The following is a 9,553-nucleotide window of genomic DNA, read 5'->3' as shown; positions in this document are numbered from 1 at the left end:
ATATATATTTCGATCATTATAAATAATATTGATATATACATATGCATGAACATTTACAAAATGAATCTTATAACTAGTTCTTAAGATCAAATAAATCTAAATTAAATTTCAATTTTTTTTCCAATTTGTTTACAATATTTTACTCGTTTCCCCTTTACAATTGTTTTTTGTGTTGTAAAACTTTGTCGTGCAACAAATAAGGCCGATAGGATAACCTTAACAGGTGTCACAAAGCCTCTGAAGTTTTAAGGTGTTTTTAATAGGGATGTCAATCGGGACTGATTTTTAAAAATCCCGGGATTCGGGATTTTTAAATGAATCCCGGAATACAGATATCGGAATAAATTTTCAAAAAATCTTAATTTACCGACAAAAATAACATTTTCTATTTCATATTACAATATAAATTCATGAAGTATGTGTTTACTAATACAGAAAGCTTTTATAAAAGTATTTTGTGAAATTTTTGGAAAATAAATTAATTCGAAGTACTTAAAATAATAAAATAGTTATTTATATACAGTGCTTTCTAGATACACCACTCATGTGACCAACCGTCTTGAGCTGAACATCGGATATATGGTTTTTAATGGCCGCTAGGGAACCACTACAAAACTGGTCTATATCAAGTATAGCCATCGTAGTTCCAGCTTTTGCCAAACTATCAGCAATATTATTTCCAGTTATATATCGTGTCATTTTAACCAAATAAGAGAATTATCAACTCGCTATCTTATTAAAAGGTTGACTGCCAGTATAGATTCTGATATACCCATATCTGATAGTATCTACTTATTGTTCTTTTTATACCCTACACCACTTTAGTGGGGAGGGTAAAAGGTTGACTGCCAGTATAGATTCTGATATACCCATATCCAATAGTATCAATTTATTGTAATTTTTATACCCTACACCACTTTAGTGCGCGTATATTGGGTTTGCCCCGAGTAGCTCATAATTATGTTTAATATACTCGTATATCGACAAAAAGCGGCACTACTAAGTTTTATACTAGCCTTGAAGACCCTGTTGAATTTAGTATAGTCATCTTAAGTCTAAAAAATTACTGAATAAATAATATAATTTGATTTAAAAATAGGCCGAAATATTTAAAATTTTATGATCCTGCTTATTATACCCTTCACCTTCGTGAGAAGGGTATATATAAGTTTGTCATTCCGTTTGTAATTTCTATAATATAATTTTCCGACCTCAATCAAAAGACTTCAAAATTAAGAGAATGACGTACGTACGTTTAAATGAAGAGAAACCAGAGAGCTCTTAAGGTGGCTCTTCGCGTATATCTGGACTAGTGCCATAGTGAAATTCAGCATACATATACACATTTTATGTAACCGTAAATTCATCCTCCAAATTTTATTGCCTTAAACAGGGGGCTTGAGGGAAGTCCCAATATAAAGCATATTTCAGAAAATTAGTTTTTAACAATAAATTGCTTTATTATGAAAACTAAGTCATAATATCTTACTTTTTATTTTTAGATATGCGATAGTCTAAAAATTACCCAATGAATAATGTAATTCGATATAAAAATAGGCCGAAATGATCCTGCTTATTTCTTAATCAAAATTCCCGTTTGACATTCCTAGTTTTCAGTGACAAAAATTTTAAATTTGCTTTAAAAGGCTATGTATGAATTTTAAATATGTTTTGACATACACATTTACACCATTTCAAAATAAAAAATTTGAAATTTGTTCGAATTTTCAATACCAAAAATGGGCGTTAAAGTCATTGATGGTGGCTACAAAAATTAGAGATTTGTTGTGGTTAATCGTAATTTTTTCGCACGAGTGTTTTTTTGAGTGTTTTGACAAGTTTACATTTCTCACAGGGGAGCCGTATTTACACGGCACTCGTACATGTGAGAGACCAATTTCTTATATGTGAAAGTCGGACTACTTATTATACAGTTTAAATGCTTAATTAAATTACAATTGGAACTGCTGTCGACAAATAATGTTGTTTATATTTATTTTTTGCAACTTATGTACTGATGAATTTGAATTTATTATTTCATTATTTAAACACAATACATTCATACATAAATACATATATATTAGGATATAACGAGAAAACATTAGATATAACGTTTTAGGTCACAAGCTGGTTGTTTCCTTTAATATGAACATTTTCTTTAAACTTTATTTGAATTTGGAAAATAAAAACATGTTTTTAAACTAGTTGTCATTTGGATATCTGGAAATCCATATGGTATGCATTTGTCGTAGATGTTCTTAGTTTCATCCTGCTGACGTCGACTTCGACCAGAACGATCATCTGTAACACGTCCTCCCTTTATTTTTATATCGAAATATTGTTGCAATTCGTCAAGTTTAGCGAAAAGTTTTTCAAAATCAATTTCTGGTTTGCGTAGAAATTGGCATCTCAATTCGTAGTTGCCAAAAATGAAACAATTGTATAAACGTTGTATACGAAACTCCAGTTGACGCATAATATATTTGGTGGATGTTTCAGTAGTGGCATAAACATCGTATGCAACATGGAGATTACTACTGGCAGCACACTTGAAAATGTGTGCCGACCATTGTTGCAAAAAATCCAAGTAGGTATTACAGCACCATTCGTCAGATTTGAAATTCCAGGTGCGTAATGTATCCCTCTGAATATCGGCGTAGCGTAAAAATGTTCTTTGAATTGATCGTAAAGTATCCACAATGTATTCAAGAGCCTCATCGATAATTTCTGAAAACATAACGTGAAAAAACTCCATTTCAGCGAAATAATCTGTTAATCGCATTTTCACAGCAGTAGGCAGAAAACGTTGTGCCGATGGCAATTGTCGTAATTTAAGCAGCAACGAATGACTCTCATTCTTAGAAGTTTCAAAAAAATGTTCAGCTTTTTGTGCAAATTGTCCCGCAGTATTCGATGAATGTTGAAAGAAATCAGCCAGATCATTAAGTTTTCCTAGTTGATATCTACTGATTTCAATGTCTATTGGTTTGGCCACCACCGTATTGAGAATTGATGACGTAGAAAGGTTTCTCTGCAAATTCTCTAGAAAATTATAAAGTAATTCATGCAAATCATTTTTTGCACCATCACTTAATTCTACAGCTGCATAAAAGTCCAATGAAATATGTTCACCACTTATAACATGGGCTGGAGCCCCTAAAAGTATGGTTGGCCTTATAGCGCTTGAAGAATTTATGTCTCCATTGGTTTGTAAAATAAAAGCGACAAACACAACTATATGAAAATTATATTTTTGAAAAATCATAATGATGCAATTTCTTTCAAACCAGCAAATAAAAACAAAATTTTTAATATTTTCCACTGTCTTACTATTTGGCGACAAAAATTAAACTAAAGAACATTTTGTTTGGTTCGCACTGGTAAACATGTTGCTCAAATCGATTCTCTTGAGTTCTAAAATTAGAATTCATTTTCTTTAATTTGTTTATTGTACACTTGGTGGTCTCTTTATCTTCAGTTGGAATTTTTTGTTTTGTTCTTCTCAAAGTAAACAACGATCGAATACTAACACATATAAAGATTATTTGTTTAAATAAAATATACCACACGTTTTTGTAAAACGTTAAATAATTATTAAGGTAGCCAAGTTGTTGACGGGTTTTTTAGGTTTTTATAATTTTTCCAGCAGTTAGTTTGAAAGTAGTGTGTATATTATATCAAATCCGGGAAAAATACATTTTTAACAAAAAATTTAAACCAAATTAAATTTTTATAAAAACATTAGAACGAACTTTTAATGAAAAGGTATTTTAGAATTTGGTTAGAACTTTTAAAATAACGCTAAATACATACATACAGAAATAGTGACAATAATATTTATTGATCTTGGTTATGTAAGGAACTTAATTAATTATAATCTTCCCTTTATATCTTCTCTCAAATTTTTTCGGCAATTTTATTGATTAGATAATCGTAAAACGTTTTTCGAGACGAATTAATTATGTCTACCATGTTGTTAGGGTGAAGTAGAGAATAAATATGTATAAGTACCAGACTAAAAGTATGGCTTTAATTTTAGCTTATTCTTTGATTTTGAAGACATTCTAAATAAAACAGATGATTTCTTTTTTTTAGTACACAACAATCATGTTAAAAATATTGTTATTGGATTGTCTTTAAAATATAATGGAGGATCATTTGCATGGCCAACAGGGAACAATGGGTGAATTGGAACACCATGATGGATCGGCTTCAATTTATGAATCAGTTGGGGGCAACAGCAATAGGGCATCAAAAACACTTACTTCGAGTTTGGGCATCAACGACATAAAATGTTCACTGAAACGCGAACCTTGTCAGGATGAACAAAATTTACAGTTAGGCGACAAAGCCCCCTTAACTGGTTCAAATATTGAAAGTTTACGCCGAAGATCACCAGACTCAGTTCCCAAAAGCACAAGATCAATGCACGCGCATATTGACAATGTTGATAACACACCATCCAACATTGAACAACATGACATAAATGATTCACTGAAACAGTTACGAAATGGTTGTGATAATACTTCTATTGACCAAAATCAAGACATTTATGTTCTTCCTGGGCAATTAGAAGACATAAAATTGAATCAGGCATTTTCCGATGAAGTTTTGAAAGAAAATGTGACTGAAAAATCTAGATCCAACAAAACCGATTATATTAATTCGTCACCGTTTACGTTAAAAACTAATTCCACATTTACATCTTGTGATTCTTCTGCTGTGATTCCTTTAGCTGGCCTAAACACTACCAAAGCAAGAGACTCTGACGAATGTAGACCGGAAAAAGACAAAAAAGAGCCATGCGTTAAGCAAAGGCTGGATGAACATGCTGCAACACGAGGTAAAAATATAGCACATTGTTTTACTAATAAGAACACGGATGCCGTTCAATTGTCTAACTCTAGTATTAGTACTCTGGCAATCAGTAATCAAATGACATTAAAACATGCATGTCAATCCCCATATATAACCGTTTTACCATTGCATGCTTGCAATACATTTAACCATTTTCATCACAACCATCTTCACATCCAACACCATCACAACCACAGCCATAATAATTACCAATCTGAAAGTGAAAATTTTGCTAACGAATTAACCAATGCTTTGTCCTCTCGATTGCTTTTTCAAATAACAAATACAAATAACTTCTCCTATTGCACTAATTCAGCTTTAAAGAACCAAAATAAAAGACAGTCCTCATTCTTAAAATCCCAATCGCTTGAAATTGTACAAGATTCACCATCCATTCTTTACCCTGAAACAGACGATGATGATGAGCATATATTTTTTCAACTGCCAGAAATTGATGAGCACGACCTTCTATATAAACAAAATCAGAGAGACAGTCATCCTTTCAAAGACCACAGGCAGAAAAGTTCAAAATTGTCAAATCAAGAAGATGAACTTGGCACTCGCTCGAGGAGAGCAAAAACTGATGCTATTGATTCAACTTACCATAATGATGAAAATGATGAAAACATTGATGATGAAGGTGTTGTGATTAATAGATCATTGTCATTATCATCACAAAAGACTGGAATAGCTTTAAAATCTCAATCCCTAGAATCACGACCCATTTATCCAAATGTCCCATATAGTCCGTATGCTAGCCCGTACAGTAGTCCTAGGTCAAACAGACGAAGACCACCACTGCGAGAATCAAGGCGTATTTCAATTGAGCAAAGCGGCAGTTTTCTTCAATTGAATCAATACAAATTAATGGACCAAATAGGACAGGTAAGTAACCGATATATAAATATTTCATCCGACTATTTAAATTAAGGTACATAAGTACGTATACTACATATTATATTAGAATAAGTTTTCTATAATATTTTCGTATTTATACTGAGTATCGGTTATCTTTAGTGAATAATTCATGTAAAATTAAAATCATTTAAATATTAATTAAATTTGAAAAAACAGATTTTTTTAATTTATTAATACATTCAGGATGCACTAAGTAAGGTGAAATCGTTAAGGCAGCTGATTTTTTTTGTTTATTTAAAAAGAGCTTGGGTTGTGTCATAATAAATTAATTTATTTTTAAAATTATGAATTAAAATGTTCATAAAAAGTTTTCAAATAAGAAAATTCAAATGAAGAAATGCTGCAGATACAAGCTAAATGTAACGACGGTTTTGTGGGTAATATTGTGAAATACACAAGAACTATTTCTTTCCAATGTTTATTATTTTTCAATTTTAGAAATTTCATTTTGACAAAACTCGACTCTAGACAACAAAAAATTATTGTGTTTGTTGCCGAAACGCTCCCACCTTACTTTTTACATCATGAATACATTTTTAATTTGAATACACATATGTATACCCAAAATGTGTTACTTTTTCACTTTTAATTTTTAGCGATCGATGTTCAATCGATATTAACTTGAATGTCGAAATAATTTAATAATTTGTATCTCTATATGTATGTGACAGATGATATTAAATCAATTTAACGATATTTCTAATTTAAAAAAAACGTCGATTCTTAAGATGTTTCTTTATTATTATGCTACTAATTTCGGGTTTCTTACTCTTCAGTTAAACTAGGCTTAACTTGCTGTTGGATTAAACTCGGAACAAATTTAGGAGGACTTTAACCGATAATTGTGTTTTTCAGTTTTAGATTTAAGCTCAGTTAACTTTGTTAGTATTGCCAAGTTTTCATTCAAAAACATAAACAATGAACAGATGTTTTTTGCAAACAATACTTTTGTAAAATGGAAAATTTTGGAAAAATGTTAAATAAACATTTAAAACAATAATCATTGAAACAAAACAAATCAAAAATTACAATTTACTTAAAATATTATGTTTTTGTTCTTCCCAAATCATTGTTTTTTTGTTTTTGTTAATTGTGCATTCTCACTTAAGTATAACTTGAGTTTAATTGGCCAATTACACTCAGTTAAACTAAGATAATAAGTAACTTTACTGATAACTGAAAAACACGAAACATACATTACATTTTTTTTTTTGTGAAAAATTTAAAAATTATTTTGAAGATAAAAGGAATTAAAGAAAAGGGAAGAGAAATTGAAAAGTAAGTTTGTTATATTTACATAATTACCTATCAAATATGATAGTTGCAAAATATATTGAGAATATTGCAAAATATATGTGGTTCAAATAAATTTCGAATACTACATTTTCATTAGTATTTCTCGAAATTGAACCTTTATTTTTTAAAAATTATTTGTTTTTTATTATTGATTTTTTATTTGAAAAAGTTTTAAGTAATATTTTCGGAAAATATAAAATATATAAATCAAAAGCAATTTGTATTTTTTGAGAAACGAAATACAAACCAAATAAAATTTTTAATTTAATTTTTTTAAATAAAAATAATAAAAATTATAATCTCTGCAAATAACATTATTTATATTTTTAAGCTACTACTTCATTTGTAGTTTATGTTTTATTTAGAACTACTTCTACTGCTGCTGTTTTATTACTACTTCTATATTTTGAGATTTGCTTTTTTATACCCTTCACCTTCGTGAGAAGGGTATATATAAGTTTGTCATTCCGTATGTAATTTCTATAATATAATTTTCAGACCCTATAAAGTATATATATATTCTGGAGTCGATTAAGCCGTGTCCGTCTGTCTGTCTGTCTGTCTGTTGAAATCAGTTTTTAGAGGTCCCCAGATATCGGCGAGATCCGAATCTTCAATAATTCAGTTAGACATACTTTCGAGAAGATCGCTATTTAACATCTGCAAAATCGGTCTATAAATAACGGAGATATGAGCAAAATTCCGAGACAACCTCTGAAAATTTCATCAAAAAAGCCACATTTTTTCATGCTTTGATAAGAAAGCAACAACAACACTGTGAATTGGATAAAGATGTACATGTGCGTGTGGAGATGTATTTGGTTTTATTCAGCTGAGTATTTTTTTTTTTGTATAACAAGAACAAGGAGATAAAGCAGTAATATGTTGGTAATACAGTTTGACGGTGGTATTACAGTACAACGGTTAATATTTTTTTCTGCTACTGTTTATATTTGTTTTTGTGTATGTTATGTGTGACATGTGTGCAGAGATACAAAGTAAATAAAAACTGTTTTTTAAAACATACTTGGTGAAGGGTATATAAGACTCGGCACAGCCGAATATAAAAATATTACTTGTTATAAGTAGCAAAAGTTTTAAAAATGTTTGATTATAAAACAAAACAAATGCTACTGCTACAACTTCAGACAATTGTTTGAAGAAGTAGTTAAAGCAATATAATACTTAGTAGCAAACGTAGTTTTTCTAACACTGCTTATTGCAGTAACTCAAAGTTTAAAAAATTCCAAAAAAATGGATTTTTTAAATTTGTAGTTTAAATACGACTAATTATCATATACGGTCAATAACTATTGGATGACTTCATAAATAAAGTGGAAATCACTGTTTTGTGAAAAAATTTTGACTTATCAAGTTATTGCCTGACAATAATTTAATATTTTTTTTTTTTTTATTTTCAAAAAACTAGTTCTATTATATTTTCAAAGTAGCTTATTATGTTCTTGCAACAAAAATATATATAAATTTTATTTTCAAAATGAAATTTATATTCTGCAATATTTAGTTACTTTTCATATGAGAATAAATTTGGCTAAATATTGCTCAATTATTATTTGGGTTTTTCACTGAATATTCATATTAAAATTTGTGGTTATATTGCGTTTTTTCAGCATAGTTGATTTTCTGCTTCTTGATTGTCGTTTCAATCATCTAAACTAATTTCAATCAATGTTGCGTCAGAGTTCTTGCATGGATTTTTAGAAATTTCAAGTCTATATCAAGTTTTTAGAAGTTAAATTTCTTACAAATAGTTTCTTACAAATATTATAATTTACCATAATACGCTAAGAATCTTTTAGGGGCAATAAATATGGTTTATAGCAACTCAAGAAGCACACCATTACAATCGAATTGTGAAAGTGGGTGGCTTATAGAGTTACTGCAATAAGCATTTATATACAAAACAATATTTACTTTATTTTTTTATGTGAAAAAAATGCATGTACATTAGAGTGCTCCAAAAAAACGAAGTTGCGAATTTACATTGTATTTTTATCACAACTAATAATCCGAAATGCCTCAAATTAAAAAAAAAGTATTTAAAATTTTGGTCAGTATTTTTATATTGATCATAACCACTTTCGTTATGAATCTAACTGATATGCTGTTATCGAACATAACAGTGGAATTTGACATAATGTGGAATTTGTTTTATATCATATCAGTAGCATAGTGCTTTCAATCCAAGCTTACATTTGGAGAACGAACATAAGAAAAGTGTTTTCTACTTAATATATTTAAAATAAGAGGGATTCTTTTTTATATCACGGCATTTCTTCCAAATCGATGGTAAAACTTTTATTGTAATTTGTGGTTCTTTATATATTTCTGCGATTTCCATTATAGATATTTAACAAAACATACATGTTGTCATTTAAACTACAAATGTTGGATAACTTCAAATATAGATGTTAATCGAACTTTTTATACCCGACACCACTATTGGTCCTACACCGACCTA

The 9,553-nt window shown here is 29.6% G+C and overlaps 2 protein-coding genes across 5 annotated transcripts in view; one reads left to right on the top strand and one right to left on the bottom strand.

Annotated features, from left to right (window-relative positions):
* LOC111683000 (calcium/calmodulin-dependent protein kinase kinase 1) overlaps positions 1 to 9,553 on the top strand; it is a 42,613-nt gene that overhangs the window by 15,203 nt on the left and 17,857 nt on the right. Inside the window, exons 2-3 of one of the 4 annotated variants that reach the window (XM_046950618.1) lie at positions 4,096 to 4,843; positions 5,306 to 5,742. In XM_046950618.1, coding sequence (XP_046806574.1) covers positions 4,147 to 4,843; positions 5,306 to 5,742 — 1,134 coding nt within the window. In that variant the 5' untranslated portion in view covers positions 4,096 to 4,146. Of the gene's footprint in view, positions 1 to 4,095; positions 5,743 to 9,553 lie in introns of all 4 variants that reach the window. The other 3 variants (XM_046950617.1, XM_046950616.1, XM_046950615.1) reach the window with 3 other exon arrangements.
* Positions 1,984 to 3,448, bottom strand: LOC111683001. Its single transcript, XM_023445023.2, has one exon. It carries the CDS (start codon positions 3,263 to 3,265, stop codon positions 2,159 to 2,161), a length of 1,107 nt encoding a protein of 368 aa, XP_023300791.2. The 5' UTR covers positions 3,266 to 3,448; the 3' UTR covers positions 1,984 to 2,158.

This window comes from Lucilia cuprina, chromosome 4 (assembly GCF_022045245.1).
Source record: "Lucilia cuprina isolate Lc7/37 chromosome 4, ASM2204524v1, whole genome shotgun sequence".
NCBI lineage: Eukaryota > Metazoa > Arthropoda > Insecta > Diptera > Calliphoridae > Lucilia > Lucilia cuprina.
This window is presented reverse-complemented; position numbering and strand designations above follow the sequence as displayed.

Excerpts from the sequence above, each read along its gene's own strand:
- LOC111683001 (XM_023445023.2), bottom strand. The coding sequence starts at position 3,265 with ATGATTTTTCAAAAATATAATTTTCATATAGTTGTGTTTGTCGCTTTT.